Source organism: Dipodomys merriami, unplaced genomic scaffold (genome assembly GCF_024711535.1).
Source record: "Dipodomys merriami isolate MVZ:Mamm:240054 unplaced genomic scaffold, mDipMer1.0.p SCAF_60, whole genome shotgun sequence".
Taxonomy (NCBI): Eukaryota; Metazoa; Chordata; class Mammalia; order Rodentia; family Heteromyidae; genus Dipodomys; species Dipodomys merriami.
In genome coordinates, this window is record NW_027206180.1 from 8,041,764 (window position 1) to 8,063,373 (window position 21,610).

The window sequence follows — 21,610 nt, forward strand, 5'->3', positions numbered from 1 at the left end:
GGGACAGTTCACGGCAGCCTACAGAAGTGTGCGGGGCCTCACCTGCCTCACAGGGTCTGCTCTCTGCTCAGTCTCGCTGGTCCATCCCAGAGGCTGGGGTGTGTGAGAACACGTGTGTTGTGTGGTGCGTGTGTGTACATGTGCCGTGTTGTTCTGCATGCTGCAGGGACCCACCCGCAGGCAAGGTCAGCATCCCAGATCCAACAGGAGGTCGGGGTTGGTGGTGCTGAGGAAGAGGCAGATGCGGCGGGAGAGGTCCGGGCCCACCCTGCGGGGTCGCCCGCCCTGGACATTCACAGGGAGGTCGGCCAAGAGGCCTCGGCGCTCTTGCTCCGTGCTGCAGGCAGAGAGGGCCTGTGGCAGGCACAGAAATGAACGGGGTAGGCCTCGGTCTCTACACCGGGGAGGGGTGGGGAACAAGGACTCACCTCCTGCAGAAGGCGGGGGGAGGGGAAGGCAGCAACTATGGCCTCGGCCACAGCCGGGCTGACGCGATTAAACTGCTTGATTTGCCTCCACCACACTCCCCGGAGCCCTGAGCCATCTCTGGCCACTGGTTGGCCAGAGGCCCAGCGCCCTGCTGTGCAGAAGGCAAAGGTGTGGGTGTCCCGGTGCTGCCTAAAACGAGGTGAGCAGGCCTTTTAGAACCTCCCCTGCGGCGGGCGGGGCAGAGCCCCCCCCACCCCCGTCCAGCCCCTTACTTGCAGGGGCGCTGGGCCAGGGCCTTTGTGAAGGCGCACACGTGCTGACTCAGCTCCTGCCACGAGTCCACCAGCAGCACGTCTATGTCGGCCAGAAGTTGGAGGAGCACGAGGGCCTGGGGAGGGTAGGTAGAAGGGGGGCTGGAGGCGGGAGCCCTAGTTCTACCTAACTGTTCTCCAAGCCTTACCTGTCCCTGCCAAGACCAAGGCCAGCCAGCTCTCCCAGGTCAGGCTGGCGCTCACCTCTTCCACCTTGGGCCAGCCGGTGGCTGCTTCCTGCTGGGCCTCCCGTGGATCCTCCGGCTGGGTGCTTGGATGCTGAGACCTAGGCGAAAGTGACCTTCCAGACCCCCACACCCCCAAGCCTCGGGTCGGGAGCCGTCCTAGAGCCCCTCTGCCCAGCTGTGGTGTGAGTGTGTGGGGGGATGGGCTGCGGCAGCGCAGACCCTGGGGTGCCCTTGCCCCTGCCAGGTGTGTTAGGGTCACTGGTACCACAGGTAGGCGTCCAGGCCGATGACAGCCAGGTGGGGGCGGCTGGGGCTCTCAGGAGAAATCCAGGGCACGGAGGAAGGGAGGCCTGAGGCCTGGGGGGTGGGGGGAGAGCATGGTGTGTGCCCCAGGGCCCTGGCAGCATGCCACCGCTCTGCCCAGCCGCCAGATGACTTGTCTTCCCCCCCAGCTAGCTCTGAAGAAAACTAACTCTGCCCCCCCCCACTAGGCCAAGGGGGCTTTAGTAGTGCCAACCACACCCCAGATCCGGAAAAAAGGAGTGTGCTCCCTTGTTCCTAGACTGCTGTCCCTGGGCCTGATCCTTGACTGATTCCTAAGTAGATGGTCAGCAAATGCTGGCCCGCAGACCCTGGGTGTGCTGTCTCTCCACTGCTCAAGTCTACCGAGCGTTAAGCAACGACCCGCCCCCCAGCCCAAGCCCCAGACCTCTCTCCCCGGCTCAGCTCTCCAGGGCCGGTGATGAGCTCTGTGCCTGAGCCAGCCCAGGGCAAGGGAGAGCTGTGTTCTCTCCAGTACCTGTGTCAGCTGGGCAGCGCCCCGCAGGAACTCGTGGGGCTCCAGCAGCAGCAGCAGCAGGTCCGGCCCGTCCTCGGCTGGCAGCTCAGAAGGCACCTGGGGGACACGGGGCGCTGCGGTCCGCCGCTCGGCTCGGGGCGCGGGGCCGCGCGCGGCCGCACCCCGGGGCAGCGCCTCCCCGCCCGGCCGGCGACACTCACGGCTCGGGGGCCGGGGGCCCCGCGCCTCCACTGCAGGCTGCGGGCCGGGCGCTGCGGCTCGATGCGGCACTCGCAGCCCAGCGCGCCCAGGGCCGCCAGCAGGACGTCGGCGCCGGCGTCTTCCAGGACGGCTGCGCGCGGGGACGGACGGCGCGGTCAGGGCCGGGGCCGGCGGCGGGCGTCCCCGCTCCCGCCCGGGCCCCGCGCGCCCCGCGCCCGCACCTGGGTCCACGCACACCACCAGGCTCCCAAGGACTCGTTCGGGACGTGGGACCCGGGCGGCGGCCCTGCGCGCTCCCGCCGGGGCCTCCGCGGCCTCGCCGTCCGAGTCCGAGATCTCCCAGGTGGGGGCCCGCCGCGAGCCCGGCCCCCGGCCCCGGCCCCGGCCCCGGCCCCGGCGCGAGCCCGCGGCCCCCGGGGGCCGCACCTCCGCCACGGCCCCGCCTCCCGCGGCACCCGCTTCCGGCCGGGGCGGGCCTGGGGAGCGCGACTTCCGGCCGGGCTGGGACGCGGACGCGGCCATGGCGCGGAAGCCCCGGCCGCGGCTGATCGCCGAGCTGGCCCGCCGCGTGCGCGCCCTGCGCGAGCAGCGCGACCGGCCGCGCGACTCGCAGCGCTACGCCCTGGACTACGGGTCGCTGACGCGGCCGCTCTCGGGCCGCCGGCTGCCGGCGCGCGCCGGGGCCGACGTGCGCCGCGAGAGCCGCCTGCTGCAGCTGCTCGCCCGCCTCCCGGCCTTCGGCCTGGGCCGCCTGGTGACGCGCAAGTCCTGGCTGTGGCAGCACGACGAGCCGTGCTACTGGCGCCTCACGCGCGTGCGGCCCGACCCCGCGGCCCAGGTGCGCCCCCCCCCCCCCCCGCGTCGGCCACGGGCCCGTCCCGGGGCCGGGGGCTTTTCTGAGTCGAGCCCCTTTCTCTCCGCAGAACTTGGACCACGGCAAGGCTTGGGGCGTCCTGACCTTCAAGGGTGAGGCCGGCGCCGGCGCGCGGTGAGGGGGGCGGGCGGGGGGCGCAGCGCGGGCCGTTCACGCGGCCGTTCGCCGTCCGCAGGGCGCACGGAGGGCGAGGCCCGGGAGATCGAGCAGGTCATGTACCACGACTGGCGGCTGGTGCCCAAGCACGAGGAGGCGGCCTTCACCGCGCCCGCGCCCGCGCCCGCGGACGCCCCGCCGCCGGTGCCCTACCCGCCGCTCCTGCGGGCCATGATCCTGGCCGAGAGACAGAAAAACGGGGACCCCAGCGTCGAGGAGCCGCTGCTGAGCCTCGCGAGGGCGCGCGCGGAGCCCTGGGACTACCCCGCCCGGCTGGAGCCCCGCGCCCCGCGGCGGACGGCGGACGGCTGACGGGCCGCGGCGCCCGCCGCCTGCGGCTCGGAGGCCCTGGACCTTGGGGGAGCCGGGGAGCCTGGCCGACGCCCCGCCCCGCCCCGCCCTCAGTGAACGGCAATAAACGCACGCAGTGGCCCGGGCTGTGTTTCTTTGCGTGGGGAGGGCGAGCCCGGGCCCGGCTCCGGGGTGCGGTGGGGCGATCGGCGCCTGCGCGTCCCTTTAAGGGCGGCCCCGCCCCGCCCCGCCCCGCCCCGCCGCCATGATCTGCCTGGTGCTGACCATCTTCGCCAACCTCTTCCCGGCGGGTGAGCGCGGGGGGCGCGGGGCGCCGCGGGGGGGGGGCGGCCGGCGCGGGGCCTGACGCCGAGTCCCCGCAGCCCCGGGCGCCGCGCAGGAGCGCACGTTCGTGGCCGTGAAGCCGGACGGCGTGCAGCGGCGGCTGGTGGGCGAGGTCGTGCGGCGCTTCGAGAGGAAGGGCTTCAAACTGGTGGCCCTGAAGCTGGTGCAGGTGGGGCGGGACGGGGACGGGGACGCGGCCGGGTCGGAGCTGTGATCGGGGCTGTGATCGGGGGCGGGGCCGGGGCCGGGGGCGGGTCGGGGCGCTGGCGCAGGCGGCCTCCACCCCCAGGCCTCCGAGGAGCTGCTGCGCGAGCACTACGCCGAGCTGCGCGGGCGCCCCTTCTTCGGCCGCCTGCTGGACTACATGCGCTCGGGCCCCGTGGTGGCCATGGTGAGTCCGGGCGGGCGGGGGGCGGGCGGCCCGGGCCTCCCCGCTGACCCGCGCGCCCGCAGGTGTGGCGGGGGCCCGACGTGGTGCGCGCCTCGAGGGCGCTCATTGGGGCCACGGACCCGGCGGACGCCCGGCCCGGCACCATCCGCGGGGACTTCTGCGTGGAGGTCGGCAAGTGAGTGCGTGGCCCGCCCCCCCCCCCCAGCCCCGCGGCTCACCGCGTCCGCCCCCCCCAGCCCCAGCCCCGCGGCTCACCGCGTCCGCCCCCCCCAGCCCCAGCCCCGCGGCTCACCGCGTCCGCCCCCGCCCCCAGCCCCAGCCCCGCGGCTCACCGCGCCCGTCCCCCCCCACCCCCAGCCCCGCGGCTCACCGTGCCCGTCCCCCCCCCAGCCCCGCGGCTCACCGCGCCCGTCCCCCCCCCAGCCCCGCGGCTCACCGCGCCCGTCCCCCCCCCAGCCCCGCGGCTCACCGTGCCCCTCCCCCCCAGCCCCGCGGCTCACCGCGCCCCCCCCAGCCCCGCGCCCGTCCCCCCCCCAGCCCCGCGGCTCACCGCGCCCGTCCCCCGCCAGCCCCAGCCCCGCGGCTCACCGCGCCCGCCCCGCCCCCCGCCCCGCAGGAACCTGGTCCACGGCAGCGACTCTCCGGAGAGCGCCCGCCGGGAGATCGCGCTGTGGTTCGGCGCGGACGAGCTGCTGTGCGCGGGGGACGGCGCCGCGCGCTGGCTGCACGAGTAGCCCAGTAGCCGGCGCGGAAGCGCGCACCTGCCACCCGGGCCCCTCTCCCCCGCTCCTTTCATAATAAACTGCCGGGCCGGGCTCGGGACGTGGAGGTGCGGTGTTCAGACGTTTATTACATACAGGGCAGATATGTGGTTCACTTGCAGGGCCAAAGCCTGAGGAGAATTGCGCCCGGCCCCTTCCTCCAGCCGCACCCACCCAGCTAGCCCCAGTCACTTCATGCTCCTGTAGGAACAGACAGAGGACATACATCACAGTGGAGAGGTGGCAGGGCAGTGGGGAGGAGCCTGCAGCCTGCCGTGGCCAGCTGGGCGCAGGGGACAGCTCCCCGAGATCTGTGCTTCTCTGGTGGGAGGGGTGGCAGGGCCTCTAGAGCAGGAATAAGGCCTGGGCGGAAGGTGGAGGCCAGCAACCCATGTGACGCCCGCCGTCAGCGGGGCCGCCCGGCCCACCCTCGGCCCTGGCCTCTGCCTCTCCTCAGTTGCTCTCCGGGGGAGCAGGCCACAGAGGGCAACCCTAGGCACTTAGTACGTGTCTGGGAGCTGGACGCCATGGAGCCCTGTGTAGGAGGCAGGCCCCAGGAGCACTCCACCCCCCACCAACCTGAGGCTGAGCCTGCATCCTAGGCCTGACCCAGGGGAGGCCGGGCCTTCCCTTCTTCCTGAGGCCTGCGCCTGCCACGGCAGCCTGAGAATTCCACCCAAGGGGCTTCTGGGAGGGGCAGTGCAGCAGGGGTTTGCTCCTTGGCGGTGGGGCTTGTGCCCAGGGAGAGCCTGGGGACGTGGGGAATGAAGGGCCAACAGCCTCAGGCTCCAGTAGGATATGGAGTGTCCGGTTCATCTTCTGAAGCAGCTGCCCCTGCCCGAGCTTCCATGCCAGATTGTGGGCGCAGCCCAGGTCGGGGTGAAGGGAATGGGCTTGGGGTGGAAGGCCAGAGAAGATGGGCTGGGGTCCAGGTACCTGAGCAGTCCGAGCCCCCTCTCTGTGGGCAGAGGATGGTGGCTGGGCCCGGCTCCTCTGTGGAACAAGGGTCTGAGAGCCATGGCCCCAGCCCAGGGACAGCATGCAGAGCACTAGGATGCCGGAAGAGGGGCCTCCTCCCGCAGTGGGGAGGGGGCCGGGCCTCCGCAGGGCTGGCTCCAGGGCGCCCCTGGGCTCCGGGGAGCTGGGCGGGGCAGTGGTCGGGAGCTGCTGGGGAGGAGGTGCGGAGGGCCTTCCCCCCCCTCACCAGGAGTGACACCCACACCCGCCCTCCAGCGACGGCATCACCTCCCTGCCCGCGGGGCCCAGGGCTCAGGTGAAAGCTGCACGTTGAGAGGTTAGAGGGGTGGATGGGTGTCTGGCTGCCCCAGGGGGCCAGGCGGGAGCAGGCGGGCAGGGGTCCTATGTACAGGTTGGCATCAGGCAGGGCAGGGCCTCACTCCGGGGTGTAGGACACCTGCCACACAATGATGTGGCTGCGCTCAGCCTTGGACAGCCCGGGCTTCGCCTGGCTCACGTCCCCGGTGCCTTCCTCCGTCTCGTCGTCCTCTCCGTCCCCTGGAGCGGAGCGGAGCGATTGCAGCTGTGAGCGCAGCTCTCCACCGCCGCTGCCAGCCAGGCCCGCCCCGCCAGCACCCACTCACCGATGCGGAAGTCGATGTAGCCTTCCCCGCCGCTGAGCACCAGTGCGTTGCGCAGCTTCTGGCCCTCGGCCTCCACGGCAGGCATGGAGGGCCCCGGGCCCTCGGTCGGGCTGTCCAGCACGCTGCCGTTGAGCGTGGCCAGCACGTTCCCTGTGGTGGGCAGGGGACTCAAGACCGCAGCCTCCCGAAGGGGCGAGGGCCACACGCTGTGGGGCCGCGGGCAGAGCAGATGCGCGCTGCACCTCACTCACCTGGCACCGAGACAAAGAACTTGACGGCATCGCGGTGCCCGTGGAAGCAGAGCTGGGCTTGGGCCATGGAGCAGTACGGGATGAAGCTGCTGGCAGACCTGTCGCTACCGTCGTCCCCATACACGTGGATGACGCCCCCTGGGCGGGTCCCCTCCCCAGATGTGGGGGAGGTCTTGTTGGCTAGAGACAGAGGAGGAGGAGGGCAGGGCCACCCCATTTCTAGTGAGGGGGGAAGGATGGAGCAGAGGCACGCTGGAGGACTTACCTCGGAGCCCCAGGAGCTGGCCTCGGTGGAGGACCACGGCTGAGAAAGAGGCAGGGAGGCTGGTTAGTTCCCGGCGTGTCCGGGAGCACCACCCCCCGGGCCCGCCCGGTAAGCAGAGCGGAGGGGCACTCACTCTCGGTCAGGGGGATGGAGATGACGACCCCGTTGCCGGTGCCCACCCAGAGGCGGCTGCCTGCAATGAGCAGGGCGGTGATGCGCACGAAGGAGAAGCCCAGCTTGCCGGTCCCTGGGGGCGCGGGAGAAGGTCAGCGTGGCTCACCCGAGCTGGGGCCCCGCGTCCCCGCACCCCACGGTCCCTCACCCAGCATCTTGCTGACATAGGGCTCGATGTCCACATCCTGCAGGTGCTGGTGGGTGTGGGCGTGGTAGAGCCGCAGGGTGGAGTCCAGGCGGATCGACACCCACACCCCGTCGCCAATCCATGCCAGCTGCCGCACTTGGCTCTCCCGCCTCGGGTGGGCATCAAATGACTTCTGTGGGGGACACGGCCGCCCATCAACAGGGCGGGGCATGCGGGAAAGGGAGACTGGAACTCACTACCACGTCTTGTGTCCCATGTCCGTGTAGCCCCTCTGGTCTCAACCCTGCACCTGCCTTCCTCTGGGGTCCATGAGGGAGGGCCCAGTGGAGGGGGAGGGTGCATCCCCGAGGCGGACACACAGCTGAGGGCAGGCTCCAGGCACACGGCGGGATATGTGCCCGTAGCTGTTTGCCCGTGACCGTCAACAACACGGACCCGAGTGGGTGGCTCCTCATGGACTCTGCTGGGAAGCCGGAGCCCATCTCCCCCGGGTCTGGGCTGCGGCACTTGCCTCAATCTGCATCGTCTTGGGCTGGATGACGTGCACCTTGTTCTTGTAGCCACACCAGACGCGGTCGTACACCACGGCCATGCAGCGGATGGAGTGGTGCGGATGGCCCAAGTCCATCAGGTGGTAGTTGCTCAGGTCCCACTGGCCATCTGGAGAGAGCCCAGGACCGCTCAGGCCTGGTCGGGGCCAGGCCCACCTCCCGTCTATGGAGCCGCTGTGACCTGTTTCAGGGCTTACCTTCGCCACGGTGGAAGATGGCCAGGGTCCCATCCGCCAGAGCCACCAGCACGCGGCCTTTCACGTGCCTGGAACGGAGACAGCACGCTAGGTCGAGGCCAAGAGGCCACGCCAGGCCCCTCCCGAGACGCAGCCCTATGCTGGGTCACATACACCAAGCTCAGCACGGAGTCCTTCAGCTTGATGGAATGCAGACACTTCTTCCAGGTAGCCACGGCTGAATGCACGTAGAGCCTGTGGGCGGAGGGGGGTGAGCGGGGCTCACTCCAGGGCCCCTCCCACCCCTGCCCTGGCCCGGCCTACCAGCCATTCTGGGCTCCCAGCCACATGGTGGGTGCCGCACTGCTGATGGATGCCGAGGGCTCCGCGCTGGGCTCGAGCGGCGGCTGCTCCCTGCTGACACCTGGCTCCGGCCTGTCCTCGCTACAGACGGGACGTGGCAGCTCCAGGGAGGCGCAGAGGCCTGCCCCCGTGCAGGTGCTGATCCCTCCCACCTGGGGCCGCCTGCCCTCCACTCCCCTCTCCCTGGCCTGCGGAGCCCACCTGGCAGGTTGGGTGCTGGACGGTGGGGCGGGTGCCGGGTCAGTGAACACATGCTCTGTAAGGGGCCCAGGCCGAGCAGCAGTGGCCTCCGGCTGGCTGGGTCCAGGGTCTGGCACCTCTGTGGCTTCCGTGGCTTCCTCCGTGGACTGGGACGGGTTGACCTTCGTGCTGGCCGCGGCTGCCACCTCCCCTATGGAAGGAGGGGTGAGCTGGGCCGCGTCGAAGTGGAGGACAGGCGGTGGGGGGGAGAAGGCGGCTGCCTGGGGCTCACCCTGCCCCTTATCCAGCACGGGGGTGTCCCCCCGGGAGGAGCAGTTGCTCCGTGGCACGTTGCAGCGGGTGGCACACCCCACCAGGGTGATGCCAGCTAGCACGCCGTCGGCGCTGGAGTCCTCGGGGTTCACATCGCGGTCCAGGAACATCTCCCCCGGGGGGTAGTCGCTGTCGCTGGCCGCTGCGGGAGGAGGCGCAGACGCCAGGTTAGTCTAACGCCCAACAGGCCCTCCATGGCCCAATCACAGAGACAGCAGAGGGGCAGCCAGCCGAGCTCCACACGGCGCCCGTAGGACCAGTACCTGGAGTCCAGCAAGCTGGCTCCCTACTTGGGCCCCTGGGCTGGGGGAGCTGAGAGTCAGGTCCTCAGCATAAATGGCTGATCACGTGACAGTGGTGGCTCTAGGAAGCTTAGGGTGTCTCAGCTCAGGGGCAAGGTTTCACAGCAGACACCTACAGCCTTCATCACCTGGTCCCCAGCACGGTGCGGAGGCTGAGGCTATGAAATCATGGGATGGCCAGTGCCCTGGGCATGCCCCCAGAGCCGCCTCTGGTCAGCTAGTGTCCACTTACTCCTGGCACCCAGGCCTTTCACACATGCTTGCCAGTTGTCCCAGCCAGCCTTCCCCCAAGTGCCAACTTCAAAGGGCAGTGCCCAGGCTCACCGGGGATGCTGGAGATGCACAGGACGTGAGCGTTGCAGACTGTGAACTGGTCCACGACCGTGCCGGGCTGGTTGGCGTCAATGATCACCACCTTGCTGGTGGTTGGGGTGCTGGTGAGGATCCACACCCGACTGGAGGTGGCATCGGTCTCCGGCACCTCCTTGACCTGTGGCGGAGATGAGGGAGTCCAAGGCTGGCTCCTGACCTTGAGGCCACCCCAGCAGCAGTGTGTTACCGAGTCTCCTTGGGTATTATAGGATGTAGTCTTTTTTTTTTTTTTTTTTTTTGGTGGGTCGTGGGTCTTGAACTCTGGGCCTGGGTGCTGTTCCTCAGCTCTTCAGCTCAAGGTGAGCGCTCTACCACGTGAGCTACAGCACCACTTCTGGCTTTCTGGTAGCTAATTAGAGATAACACTCGCACAGACTTTCCTTCCTGGGCTGGCTTTGAAGCATGATGTTCAGGTCTCGGCCTCCTGAGTAGCTAGGCTGACAGGTGTGAGCCACCGGCTCAGCCTCCTGAGTAGCTAGGCTGACAGGCGTGAGCCACCGGCACCCAGCTTAGAATATAGTCTTGGCCCCAGCTCCAGACTAGCTGACCTCCCCAGGCTTTGACAAGAACTCAGAACCACATCGAGGGATGGCTTCCAGGAGGAAGACCATGAGCTGAGAGGTTAGGTGCTACCCTAGGTCAAGCTGGGTGCACGTCTACGTCCTGGGCTCCACCCCCAAAAGTTTTATCTTCTTCTTGTGTGCGGCGGCCATGCTTCATGGCACAGACCCTGGGACTACACTCTTGACTCTGGTTCCTGAGGACCAAGCAGCAGCTGGCCTGCACGGGCAGCACCTGCCTCCTGCCTACCCAGCACAGCACCCGGGGTCCCTCCCTCTGCAAGTGCCGAGAGGGACGGGACCACGGCATCGTCACCACACCGACCTTCTTCTTCTCAGGGGACGCATGGTCGCCCTTGGGCTCGCCCTCCACTTCCCGGTCACAGGTCAGAGGGTCACGGCCGGGAATCGGCTTGACTCCATTGCCAGAGTCCTCTTCACTTGGCCTCCACCCGCTCAGGTTGACACCAGCGGCACACCACAGCTGTAAGGACAGGGCTGTGGGCCGGGGCACGGCTCCCCGCCGGCTCCGAGGGCCGCTGCCCAGGCCCGCGCAGGCGGGGTGCGGGCCTCTGGGCTCACCTTCATGGTGGAGTCCTTCTCTACCAGGGGGCGGCAGTACACGGGCACAGGGACGTTCTTCATCCGCGTGTCCTCCTGGCCCCCGCTGGGGCTCAGCTGCAACAGGGCAGGGAGAGGCTGTGGGTCTGGGCCAGGAGCAGGCACACCGTCCTCCAGAAACCCGACTCGCAGCATACTTCTTGGCTTTTTTGCAGCACAAACTGGGTAGGGGCCTGCCTCTTCGGAGCCTGGCAGAAGGCCAGACCGTCCGCCTGTAGGCGGGTCCCAGCGCCACACCGGCCCTCCCTGCCCGGCCCGCGCACCTGCTTGTATTTGGCAGGCAGGCTCCAGCCGCAGGCCTGCAGCCTGCCATCGTCATTGCGCACGTGCTCTCGAACCTGGCGGTACTGCTCACGCTTCTGCTCACGCCGGGCGGAAGATGTGCAGTCACTGATCGGGAGGACATGGAGGTTCCATGTGTTCTCAAGTCCGGGCTTGTCCCGGGCTGCACAGCCCTCTCCCCCTCATATGATCTGAGGGACAGCAAAGGCTGGACACTCACTCGTCTGGGAAGAACTCCAGAGGCCGGCTGCCGGCTGAGATCGGGCACATGGCGTGGCTGCGGCGCTGGCTGAAGCCGGCAGTGGTGGGGGATTTGTAGTGGATGTTCACTGACGGGTAGGAGCGCTTGGCGGGAGGCGGGCTGGAGGAGGAACTGAAGAGGCGGCTGAAGCTGTGGGTGGAGACACAGGGGTCAGAGGGCGTGCACCTGGGTCCTGGGGCCACCCTCCCCCCGGTGCCCACTCACAACTGCCAGATGGTGGACTTCTTCTTCTCCTGAACAGACGGGTGCTCTCGCGATGCCCTGAAGTGGAGGCAAGGAGGAACTGGCTGAGACTACTACCTGGGACCCCCGGCTGCCACCAGAGACCTCCCCCTCTTCTCCCCCACTTCTCCCCCGCTCCCCCCGCCCACATCCGTCTATCCTTTGCAGAGGAGGGGAGGGGAGGTGGGGGAGGTTGGCCTGCTCTTTGTGTTCAGTGACCACAGTCCGAACTGGAGAGGTGAGCTCAGCGCCGGGACCCACCTGATCATCTCGGTCCACCTCACGGCCTCCTGCAGCTCCATGAGCCGCTCCTTGTACTGGTTGCGCTCCATGAGCACCCGTGCCATCTCCACCCGAGTGAAGCGGCGGCGCTGGGCCATGGGTATCTTGTCCTGCGGAGGGGACGGGCAGTTTCGCTCAGGCCAGTGAGGGCAAGCAATTCTCACGGCTCGTCTCCTGCCACCTGGGTGGGGCTGGCCTCCAGGTGGGCGCGGCTGTGTACGGATATCCGGTAGCCCACGCACCCGTGGTGGTGACAGAGTTGTGGGCTAGGAGGATGTGAGTGGAAAGCGCACCCGCCCACCAGGGCCGGCTCTCTCCAGAACATCACGGCCGACTCTGAGGGCATGGCACAAGGGAGCCGGGATGACAGGCGCATGCCACAGCTTTTCATAGTTGAGACGGGTCTCATCACTTTCCCAACAGTGATCTTCCCTCCTCATCTCCATCTCTCCAGGAGGTGGATTATAGGAGTGAGCCACGGTAGCCCAGCAAGCAAAGCTTATTAAATGTGGCCACCTTTTAATAGAAACCAACTGTTAAAAAAAAAAAAAAAGACTTGATGGGATTCTGGACCTGTTAATAAGGAGGATGGGCTTTTCAGGAAAAATGTGATCTGGAAGAGCTGAGACAGAAATGGGAACAACCAAAATAAAAGGTGTGACACTTCCCCAGGGGGAGAGTCCATCGCGGGCAGGAGCGGCTGTGCGTGGCCCGCCCCCACTTTTCCAGGTGTCCTGCTGTGTAGCCTAGTCCGGCCTTGAACACTCACCGTACCCTCACTGCACCCCGGTGTGAAGGAGCAGATGAAGGGTGAGGCCTGGGCTGGGGGCCTGCGCTCCGGGGCCTGTCCTGGGGGAAGATGGGGGCTCTCAGGGAGGCCCCGAGCTCAGGCTGAAGAGGGTTCTCCTCAGCACCACCAGGGTGCGCGGGGCCTGGAGAGGCACTGAGGGACAGGAGCTGCTTCTGCAGCCACCCTTGGGGGCAGGGAGACCTGCTTGTAACTGGGGACGGCGCCCACCAGGACAGGGACTGAGACGGGACTAAAGTGGCAGAGCATATGCCTAGCAAGCTCGAGCCACTGAGTTCAAACCCTAGACCACCAAAACATAATTTCAAAGAGGAATCTATATATTGTTTCTTGGCCTTTTAGCTAAGACCATGTGTAGGATGAGGACTGGGATCACTCTGGGCAGGACCTGCTGAAGGAGTGTGACACTGGGAAATAAGTCACGGGTAAACGGAAAGCCAGGAAGGGAGGTTCAGGGTCCTGTGGGAGGGGGAAGCCCAGGAAGCCTGCCCTGTGCCCCTGCCCTCCTCCTCCTCCCCGCTCCCCGGCCCTGTGTGCACAGTTAATAGTAGCATATACCAGTTCTGTACAGAGATAGCTGCTTGTATCCTCCACCTCTTCTCTGGGCTCACGACGGGCAATGACAGCCTCAGACTTCACTCTGTAGACAAGGGAGGAAGCAGGCAGGTGAGCATCCTACCCAGGCCTCAAGACTGCCCAAAACTCAAGGCTGTCCCACAGCAATCCCAACACCTGCTTCACAGGGCCTCAAAGCCCAGATATCTGACTGCTTTCACTAAGGAGGAGGGGGGCAAAGGCTGAAAAAGATTGAAATGAGGGATGGTGGGGCAGGCCAGAGCTGGTCAGACAAGTCCAGAGTAGACCTGATTCCCGGGGCCCCTCCTCCTGAATGAACAGGGTGAGAGCTGAGCTAAGACTGATACCAGAGGGTCACACAGGACAGGATGCTGCACCTGGCCACAGCGTGGCAGGCTCCAGAGGAGACATTGGTTGGATCTGGAGCCAAAGCCGAGAGGAAGTTGAGGTACTCGGGGAAGGGTTTGCAGGTGGAGGCGCCAGCGCCCGGGCCCGCACCGTGAGCTGAGAGCCACTCACCTCTTTAGCTCTTCCTCCAGCTCCTTGACTCGGTTCTCCAGTCTAACCTTGGCCTGCTTGGCAGCCTCCAGCTCCCCTTTCAGTACCTCCTGCTCCCCCGACAGCTGGTCAACCTTGGCAATGAGGTCATTCTTCACCACGTTCAAAGCGTTCCTTCAGAATGCAGAAAGAGGGGCCTTGCCATGAGCCCACATGCACTATGTAACTGGGATGCTGGGGGTCCGAGTGCACCTTCCCATCTCAGAAGGCACACCCGCCTGTCTACCCTCAGCACTGGATTCCAGGGTCCCCCGTCTCAAAGTCCTACTAAAGGAATGAACCGCAGTCCAGTGACAAACCTCCCCCTCCCGGACGAGTTGACAGAAACGGTCCTGTCTGTGTGGACATCCACCCAGGCAGGTGAACCCTGCTGTGTGAGCCAGGGCCCCTCCAGTGGGCCCTGCCCTGGGGCAGGCTGCAGCCGGGCCAAAGGCTGCCCGGCTGTAGCACAGAAGGTCTCTTACTTGGTTTCTAGGAGCTGTGAATTTTCCAACAGCAGGTTTCCCACTTCTTTGCCCATTCCTGAAACGAGAGGTGTGGTTCTCCCTGAGCCTGTGACCACGGTACCTGACTCTGCCCTCGAAAGGAACTTTCCTGTGCTCTGATGACAGGTGAAGGGGTGAGGACGGGGAAACTGAGCCGTGGAGAGGCCCATGCAGCCCTGTGCTCTCCAGCCAGCAGTGCTGGTGGAACTGGCTGCCTGGGACTCACACCGGGGCTTTGGGTGTTTTACTTCTCATAACTTCCCCAGGAGGGGATGTGTTCTATCAAGACCCCAACTGTCCTCTGGGCAGCTGCTTCATGTGCACCCCTCCCCCAGATCTGCAGGTGGCTTTCAGTCCCCACTCCCCGCCAAATGAATGCATGGTGGAGCAGCAGTGCCAGGACAGATGGCAACAGCACAGGACTTGGAAAAGCTGGCCACGTGGTGGGATGACCCATGGCGGGTACAGTCCTTGGGGTTACGAGCAGGGCCTGCTGGTCCTGGATGGGGGGACAGCAGGACGCAGAGGGCGGAGTGGACATGAGGAGGAAGGGATCCGCCCCAAGCAGACCCCCCAGACGGAGCTCCCTGCAGGCATGTCCCGTTAGCCAGGAAGAACACAGCGAGATCCTCAAGACAGCGCCAGCGCCAGGGCCCAGCCCACCCCGACTCCCAAGGCAATGACGTGATGATGCCCGGGGCAAGAGTCGTGCCACTGTCCCTTCTGGCCTTCCACACTGGGAGCATGTGCGGCCTCTCCCTGGGCAGGTACAGCATGGACCCAAGGAGAACAGGCAGGGTCTGGGAGGCTCAGAGCCAACCATCCACAGTTTGTCCTAGAGGGAGTGTCACCTGACCCCAGTCCTACAGTGTTCAGAAAGCCCATGGCCCCCGCTGAGCCCTGCTACCCCCACCATGCAGCACAAAGCGAACGGCTCATGAGGCATGAGATGTTGGGTAGAGAGGAAGCGAGGAAGAGAAGCACACACCGAAGCAGGGCCTTGGCCTTACCAAAAAAATCATCGCGCACTACGGGAGCGTCCCAGTCCCACGGGAGACGGGCAACGGGGCAGGGAGGAGGGAGAGAAAAGAAGCGTTAAGCCGTGGAAGTAGCAGGTGGGTGGTACTTCAGGGCAGGAGGCAGGATAGAGCAGGCTACTCCGTCCAGAAAGCATCCTTGGATGCGCAGCCAACTGCCAAGCCAGAACCACCCATGAGTGCAGTAACATCTCGTCACATGCTGGCTAGAGGGCAGGCGAAGACACCGACGAGGGAGGGGAGCGGCGCCAGGGGCTTGGCTGCTGCTGTGCACACTAGCGGGCGCGCAGGGAGGGCAGGGCAGGGAGCCCGCAAGGCCTCCGGCTGCAGGTCGGCTGTGTAGCCTGGCCGCCTGCCCAGGACAGAGGCCCTGAGCTGTGCGTGGAAGGGCCTCAGGGAGCCCTAGGCTTGTGAGGTGCACGTCATAGGGTACATTAAAAAACATCCTTTGTCCCTAATGGAAGCGGAGATACCTATGGAGGGTCTAGTGACCAGTTGAGCTGACCTAATCATCTTTCAGATAGCCGAAGGCTGTGATCAAAGCCCAGGGCCTGGTGGCCTGGGGCAGCCCTGGGCGATGGACAGCAGGGGCCAGTGTGGACAGCCCTGGGCTTCCATGAACAGTGAGGGTCAGCGTGTATAGCCCTCAGTGATGGACAGCAGGGGTCAGCATGTACAGCCCTTGGTGGTAAAGAGTGGGGTTCAGTGTGGACAGCCCTGGGAGATGGACAGCAGGGGTCAACGTGTACATCCTGGGGGGGGGACAGCGCAGGGGAGCATCCGTGTGTGCGCCCTGCTCCAGCTGCCCCCCACAGTGAGAAGAGGGGACACGCGGAGACAGAGGAGATACACACCTGAGAACTCCCCTGGGTGGCGTCCAGCGAAGCAGAGACGGGGAAGGAAGCGACAAAGGTCAATTGGTGACTGGAACCAACAAATAAAGAAACTCTTATTAAAGAAAAAGCAACCACGGTTCAGCCATTCCCATGTTGGAGGGCATGAAAAACAACACAACATACTTTAGCAGGTCCAGGGTAACAAATCCTATGGGGGCAGAAGCCATAAAGGCAGAGAAAGGCCGGAATGGACACCCCTCAGCACCCAAGAGGCCCTGGGAGGTTCCATGCACCATGGCCATTGCTGGTTCCTGTTCTTCCCACCACCTGCTCAGCAGGTGGCCGGCCTCCAATGAGGGAGGCCTGCAAAGGGAGGCCCATGGACTGGAGGCAAAGCTCAAGAGGCAGAATGCATGCACAGCACACAAGAGGCTCTGAGTTCAAACCCAAGCATCACCAAGAAGAGGAAGAGGGGGGAGGTATGTATGCATGACTGGGAGCAGCAGTATGCCAAGGGGTCTCGCTAGGTGAGCAGGGAGGATAATCAAAGTAAAACAGGGCATGGTGGGAAAACACATCTTTCGACAGAGATTTGATGAAACAACTTTGTTTTACTGGGTACATTTTGCAAGTCAGGAAATCATTAAAAATCTCTTGAGCCACAAGCTGGTAGCTCATGTCTGTAATACTAGCTACTCAGGAGGCTGAGATCTAAGGATCAAGGTGTGAAGCCAGCCTGTGTAGACAAATCTGAGAATCCTGTCTCCAATTAACTGGCAAAAAGCTGAAGTGGAGATGTGGTTCAAGCGATAAAGTGCCCAGCCTTGAATGGAAAGAAGAATTAAGATTATAAAACTCAGTTCAAGCCCCAGCACTGGCACCAAAAAGAAAACAAAAATAGAATTTTAAAATCCGCTTGATTTAAACAATAAAATACATCAGTGGTTGGATGATGCAAATGGAGCAGTGTCCCCTCTCACTCAGCCTCACTGGCGGCAGCGATCGATGCCCTCCTCATACCTGCAGCACACCCAGGGCCTGCTTCCGCCGGCCCCGGCAGGCAGGGCCAGCTCTGTCGGCTTCATTCTCTTCATGCCTGCCAATCTTTACAGAAAAACAGCTCTATCTTCTTTTTCCTTTATTTTTTTCTTTTTCCTTTATTAATCTTAAAGTTAAGCAGGTTTTTTTTCCCTCACATTTGTGGGTATTGTCTGGCTTTTTTTTCTCTGCTAATTTTTATTTCATGATTTAGTTGAATGACCTTTGGAGTTTTAGAGTTGCTTTTTTGAATTCCCAGCCCCATATACACTAAATTAATTATCTGGTACTTTTTTTCCTTTAAGAAAGTTATCTTTGGGCTGGGAAGGTGGCTCAGTGGTAGATCGCTTGCCTTGCATGCCTGAGGCCCTGGGTTCGATTCCTCAGCACCACATAAGCAAAAAGAAAAAAAAAAGCCGGAAGTGGCGCTGTGGCTCAAGTGGTAGAGCACTAGCCTTGAGCTGAAGAGCTGAAGGACAGCGCCCAGGCCCAGAGTTCAGGCCCCACGACTGGACCAAAAAAAAAAAAAAAAAAGAAAATTATCTTTAAGTAGTTATACTTAAATACATATTTAATATATATATATTTCATATATTTGTAATTTTCATACAGTCACAGCTGTCATTTTCCTTGATGTCATAATCAAGCAGAGGCCGAGATTATGAAAATATTCTCCAGAGCCAGGTGCTGGTGGCTCATGCCTGTAATTCTAGCTACTCAGGAGGCTGAGATTGGAGGATTGTGGGTCAAAGCCAGCCTGGGCAGCAAAGTCTATGAAACTTTTACCTCCAATTAACCACCAGGAAACTGGAAGAAGAGCTATGGCTCAAAGTGGTAGAGTGCTAGCCTTCAGCAAAAGAGCTCAGGGATAGCACCCAGGCCCTGAGTTCAAGTCCCATAACCGAAAAAAAAAAAAAAATCTAATGCCCTTTCCCTGGTTATTTTTATTTTTACATCTTTGACAGACAGATCTAGAAATTACTTGTTCCATGGCATGGCACTGGATAAGATTTGCACCGTATTTCAGCAAAGTGCACTACTTCACTTTGGTTGGAGCAGCAACAGACCCCACTTTCCCTGAGGCAGGCCTGCTTGTGGGCTCCCAGGCCCATGGCAGACCTTGGCCTCAGGGAGGGTGATCCTTCCAGTTTGCTCCTGCACAGCCTCTGCCCGGCTCTGCTCTCTCGCACAGGCACTGCTGGTTGAGAAGCTTCAGAGAACCCAGCAGCAGGCTGGCCTGTGATGTTGCTTGTCAGAGTGAGGACTCAGCTACTGGGCCTGGGAGCGGTACTGCTCCCCTTCGTACTGACAGCTTCTGTGGTGATTTCTGTACTGGAGCTTGAATTCAGGGCCTCTTGCTCTCAACTCAGCTTTTTGATTCATGGCTGCTGGCGCTCCACCCCTTGAGCCGCACGTCCACTTCCAAGTTAGGTTTTCTGGCTTTCTTTATGTGGTGTCCATTTCTAGACGTCCAGGGCTGGGACGTCGTGGAAGGCGTGAGCCTGACGCGTGCACAGCGACGGGGCATGAGCTGGTCAGCTGATAGAACGCAGATCTGAGGAAGCGCTGCAGAGCAAGCTGCTTGCCTTCGGAACTTGGTGTTTGTAAATCTGAAAGGTTAGCTCCTTCAGGTGCACGTGTATGAAATTCCCACCAGACCACACACGTGGGGTCAGGAATAGCACAGCAGTGGCTTGTTACACTCCAATTCTGAAATGTGTGTTTTCCTCATTTCTACATTTATAAAACTGCAGGTATCTTAACCACTGGTATGCTTCAGTTTTAATCAGAAGCAAATTGTTTCCTCTCAGGAATCCCTGAGCCTGGGCTGGGAAGGTGGCTCAGTGGTAGAGTGCTTGTCTTGCATGCATGAGGCCCTGGGTTCGATTCCTCAGCACCACATAAGCAAAAAGAAAAAAGCCGGATGTGGCACTGTGGCTCAAGTGGTAGAGCGCTAGCCTTGAGCTAAAGAGCTGAGGGACAGCGCCCAGGCCCAGAGTTCAGGCCCCACGACCGGACCCTGAGCCTGCTGGGCAGCGGGTCTGATGGAGACAGCACGTGGTAGGTTGGGTCCTCGTCCTTGCTCCACTGTGAAATGTGCAGCCCTCACCAGTCCTCAGGGCTATGGGACACCTCCCAGCACTACCAACGACATGCAGCAGCGTTTCTCCAGTGCTGTGCATGGGCTCCAGTGCTCCTTAGATTCCAGGACTTGTTTGCTGTGAAGCACTCTCAGGCTGACGAGGCTGCAAGGCAGCACCACTGTGTGCTGTCCTGTGCAGCCTGGAAAACACCAGTGCTGTAGGAATGGGTGGGGGCTGGCTTAAGGCAGATACCAGGGCAGCCCTCGGGATGGAGACACACAGACCCAGCTCACTCCTCCAGTGGTAGCCACAGCCAGCAGGCTTCTGACTCAGCATCCCAGCAGCGCCGCACATGGAGGCCTCGGGCACTTTCATATTTGACTCAAATGCAGGTTTCATGGAAACCCAAGGTAGGTGGCATCGAATGGCCACTGCCCCGCAGAGCAGGACAGTACAGGTACTACTGCACATCGCATGTGATATTTGTTAACGGTAGAAAACAGGAGCCAATGTCCCATTCCTTGGAACAAAGACATCAGTACCCTATCAGGACTCCTTGATTACCCAGGTAAGGCAGGCGGCCCACCGGGCTTCCAGGAGCGACAGGGTCTTTAGCTAAGCCTCCCTGACACACTGCTTCCAGTTCTCTGCTTCCCCCTTGCTACTCCTAGAGATTCTTGTATGGAGGTAATATTTGGGGCAAAGGTAGCTGCCTGAATCAGGAGGCAGCAGGGACCACAGGGGCATCGTACTGCCCTGGAGCTCCCTGTCAGGTAAGGAGGGGCAGACAGGGACAGAGCTGGCTGGTGGCCAGTGTTTGCACAGGCAGGCATGGCAGGAGGGACGGTGTGGCAGCTGGGGCGCTGATGAGTAGGGGGACACCCTCTACAGGCCCACGCCAAGGCCGGAACGAGCGTGACAGCAAGTGCCGGGTACACAGAGCCTGGCCGTGCACAGGACAGACAGAGCGCTCAGCCGGAAGGACGCAGCCATACCACGCACGCACGCACGCACGCATGCACGCGCACACACACACACACGGAGCTGTGCGTGACAGCAAGTGCCGGGTACACAGAGCCTGGCCATCCACAGGACAGAGCGCTCAGCCGGAAGGACGCAGCCATACCACACACGCACGCACACACGGAGCCCACTGGCAGGTCATGCTGAATTCTCTCTACAGTGCGGATCTCCGCAGGGCCACACCCAGTCCACAGGAACAACTGCCTCACCGCACAGCGCATGCCTCAGCGTGGAAGAAGACCAGAAACAGACAGCAGGAAGCCAGGCATAGCAAGAGCCCCACATCTCCCCCGATGATCCTCCTAGAAATCTGCCCTCTAACACTGCTCTTTGAGGGGGCTCTGCCCCACAGGCCAAGTTAAGCAAGCCTAGAACAAGAGCATGCTACGTCACGTAGGCCAGGCTGGCCCTCTGCTACACTCAAAGCCAGGTGTCTGAGGCTAGAAGGCCTCCTGCTGCCAGGGGACACCAGTGGGAGAGGACAGGGCAGAGAGAGTGGCAAGGCAAACTTTAAGATGTAGGACACTTTGTGTGGGCAGGTGACGCCAGGACCACGTTCTGGGAGCACTCAAGTCCCGAGCTGCCTGTGTGTGGGGTGGCTGTCTGGCCAGGGCTGGTTCTGCGCAGCGGTGAAAAGGAAGTAGCTGCCGAAACCAAAGAACGAGGCCCCGCTACCCGGCACGCGGGCACGGCCAGTCCACAAGCCACCCTGGTGGGGCTGCTGAGGGCAAGAGGGACTCCAGTACAGCCCGAGACTGAGCGCTAGCCCAGAGCTGGGCTGTGGGCAGCAAGGTTGGGCTCAAGGCTCCAGGGGCAAGGCTGAGGACTCGGGGCCCGGTGGCCCAGGCTTTGCTGTGTTCAGAGGCCCTGGGAAGATGGACTCCACACAAACAGAAGGGTCCAGGAACTGCAAGGACTCTGCCTACTCTTTCAAGGAGAGGCTCTGGTGAAGTGCTGCTCTCCTGAGAGCTCCCTGAGCAGACTGCTCAGGTGGAGTGAATTTGGGGGCCAAGTGGCTTCTAAGATGAGGCCGTACTTATAACTTAGTGCTGATGGTTGCAAGACTGGAGACCTTGAGGAGATGAAGCTGAGTTATGAGACTCCCCCTCAAACAAACTATTAAAAAATAAAGATCTAGGCAGGGAGACGTGTCTGCCCTCTACCACAAACCAAGCGGTGAGCTGAGCGCTTACTGCCACAGAACCACGTGGGGAGGACGCTTGTGTTTACCTAGCAGGTCGGCCCCTTCGTCCACATCCCCGATGGCCTCGGACCCCGCCGTGGACAGCTCGTGGTACAGGGAGTCAGTGTTGATGCCGAAAGCCTTGTTCACAATGCCCTGGGTGGGGCTGTGGAGACAGGAGGAAAGCGCCGTCGCGTGCGGCATCCCGGCCTGAGGTGCCCTGGGAGGTGGTACGGCTTTTAGGGTGTGAGGCGTCCTGTAGGAAGTGAGCTCCTTGGGAGTGCTTTTGAG

At 63.0% G+C, this 21,610-nt stretch overlaps 4 protein-coding genes across 26 annotated transcripts in view; 2 read left to right on the forward strand and 2 right to left on the reverse strand.

Annotated features, from left to right (window-relative positions):
• Window positions 1-91: 91 nt before the first annotated feature.
• On the reverse strand, window positions 92-2,450 carry LOC138814459 (probable crossover junction endonuclease EME2). The gene is made up of 8 exons (XM_070003351.1): window positions 2,150-2,450; window positions 1,928-2,058; window positions 1,728-1,823; window positions 1,194-1,285; window positions 945-1,026; window positions 702-817; window positions 429-618; window positions 92-354 (listed from the first exon to the last, which is right to left on the reverse strand). Exons 1-8 carry the CDS (start codon window positions 2,448-2,450, stop codon window positions 187-189), a joined length of 1,176 nt encoding a protein of 391 aa, XP_069859452.1. The 3' UTR covers window positions 92-186.
• LOC138814672 (small ribosomal subunit protein mS34-like) lies at window positions 2,429-3,391 on the forward strand. Its single transcript, XM_070003818.1, has 3 exons — window positions 2,429-2,766; window positions 2,852-2,894; window positions 2,978-3,391. The coding sequence occupies exons 1-3, from the start codon at window positions 2,449-2,451 to the stop codon at window positions 3,268-3,270; spliced, it is 654 nt and encodes a 217-aa protein (XP_069859919.1). The 5' UTR covers window positions 2,429-2,448; the 3' UTR covers window positions 3,271-3,391.
• An 80-nt stretch (window positions 3,392-3,471) lies between these two features.
• Window positions 3,472-4,813, forward strand: LOC138814673 (nucleoside diphosphate kinase 3-like). Of its 2 annotated transcripts, XM_070003820.1 has the most exons (5): window positions 3,472-3,560; window positions 3,633-3,763; window positions 3,884-3,985; window positions 4,048-4,160; window positions 4,602-4,813. In XM_070003820.1, the coding sequence occupies exons 1-5, from the start codon at window positions 3,515-3,517 to the stop codon at window positions 4,717-4,719; spliced, it is 510 nt and encodes a 169-aa protein (XP_069859921.1). In that variant the 5' UTR covers window positions 3,472-3,514; the 3' UTR covers window positions 4,720-4,813. The 2 variants fall into 2 exon arrangements, with proteins under 2 accessions (XP_069859921.1, XP_069859920.1); XM_070003819.1 differs by having other exon boundaries at window positions 3,884-4,160.
• Window positions 4,810-21,610, reverse strand: part of LOC138814668 (C-Jun-amino-terminal kinase-interacting protein 3) — a 42,479-nt gene continuing 25,678 nt past the window's right edge. For 9 of the 22 annotated variants that reach the window (XM_070003811.1, XM_070003801.1, XM_070003810.1 and 6 more), the window contains 25 exons: window positions 21,367-21,485; window positions 16,010-16,021; window positions 15,129-15,146; window positions 14,098-14,155; window positions 13,595-13,747; window positions 13,058-13,139; window positions 11,671-11,801; window positions 11,392-11,448; window positions 11,146-11,316; window positions 10,907-11,033; window positions 10,605-10,700; window positions 10,348-10,506; window positions 9,415-9,580; window positions 8,748-8,930; window positions 8,477-8,666; window positions 8,237-8,356; window positions 8,087-8,167; window positions 7,934-8,001; window positions 7,697-7,845; window positions 7,186-7,357; window positions 6,997-7,110; window positions 6,864-6,902; window positions 6,599-6,817; window positions 6,348-6,497; window positions 4,810-6,261 (listed from right to left, as the gene is read on the reverse strand). In XM_070003811.1, coding sequence (XP_069859912.1) covers window positions 6,140-6,261; window positions 6,348-6,497; window positions 6,599-6,817; window positions 6,864-6,902; window positions 6,997-7,110; window positions 7,186-7,357; window positions 7,697-7,845; window positions 7,934-8,001; window positions 8,087-8,167; window positions 8,237-8,356; window positions 8,477-8,666; window positions 8,748-8,930; window positions 9,415-9,580; window positions 10,348-10,506; window positions 10,605-10,700; window positions 10,907-11,033; window positions 11,146-11,316; window positions 11,392-11,448; window positions 11,671-11,801; window positions 13,058-13,139; window positions 13,595-13,747; window positions 14,098-14,155; window positions 15,129-15,146; window positions 16,010-16,021; window positions 21,367-21,485 — 2,956 coding nt within the window. In that variant the 3' untranslated portion in view covers window positions 4,810-6,139. The remainder of the gene's footprint in view (window positions 6,262-6,347; window positions 6,498-6,598; window positions 6,818-6,863; window positions 6,903-6,996; window positions 7,111-7,185; window positions 7,358-7,696; window positions 7,846-7,933; window positions 8,002-8,086; window positions 8,168-8,236; window positions 8,357-8,476; window positions 8,667-8,747; window positions 8,931-9,414; window positions 9,581-10,347; window positions 10,507-10,604; window positions 10,701-10,906; window positions 11,034-11,145; window positions 11,317-11,391; window positions 11,449-11,670; window positions 11,802-13,057; window positions 13,140-13,594; window positions 13,748-14,097; window positions 14,156-15,128; window positions 15,147-16,009; window positions 16,022-21,366; window positions 21,486-21,610) is intronic. The other 13 variants (XM_070003803.1, XM_070003814.1, XM_070003805.1 and 10 more) reach the window with 6 other exon arrangements.

Bases quoted from the DNA above. Each gene is read 5' to 3' on its own strand.
- LOC138814672 (XM_070003818.1), top strand. From the start codon at position 2,449: ATGGCGCGGAAGCCCCGGCCGCGGCTGATCGCCGAGCTGGCCCGCCGC. The intron at 2,767-2,851 runs GTGCGCCCCCCC...TTCTCTCCGCAG, and splicing joins GGCCCGACCCCGCGGCCCAG to AACTTGGACCACGGCAAGGC. The intron at 2,895-2,977 runs GTGAGGCCGGCG...CGCCGTCCGCAG, and splicing joins GGGCGTCCTGACCTTCAAGG to GGCGCACGGAGGGCGAGGCC.
- LOC138814459 (XM_070003351.1), bottom strand. From the start codon at position 2,450: ATGGCCGCGTCCGCGTCCCAGCCCGGCCGGAAGTCGCGCTCCCCAGGC. The intron at 2,059-2,149 runs GTGCGGGCGCGG...CCCCGCGCGCAG, and splicing joins GGTGGTGTGCGTGGACCCAG to CCGTCCTGGAAGACGCCGGC. The intron at 1,027-1,193 runs GTACCAGTGACC...ACTTTCGCCTAG, and splicing joins GGCCTGGACGCCTACCTGTG to GTCTCAGCATCCAAGCACCC.
- LOC138814673 (XM_070003819.1), top strand. From the start codon at position 3,515: ATGATCTGCCTGGTGCTGACCATCTTCGCCAACCTCTTCCCGGCGG. The intron at 3,561-3,632 runs GTGAGCGCGGGG...GAGTCCCCGCAG, and splicing joins CGCCAACCTCTTCCCGGCGG to CCCCGGGCGCCGCGCAGGAG. The intron at 4,161-4,601 runs GTGAGTGCGTGG...CCCGCCCCGCAG, and splicing joins TTCTGCGTGGAGGTCGGCAA to GAACCTGGTCCACGGCAGCG.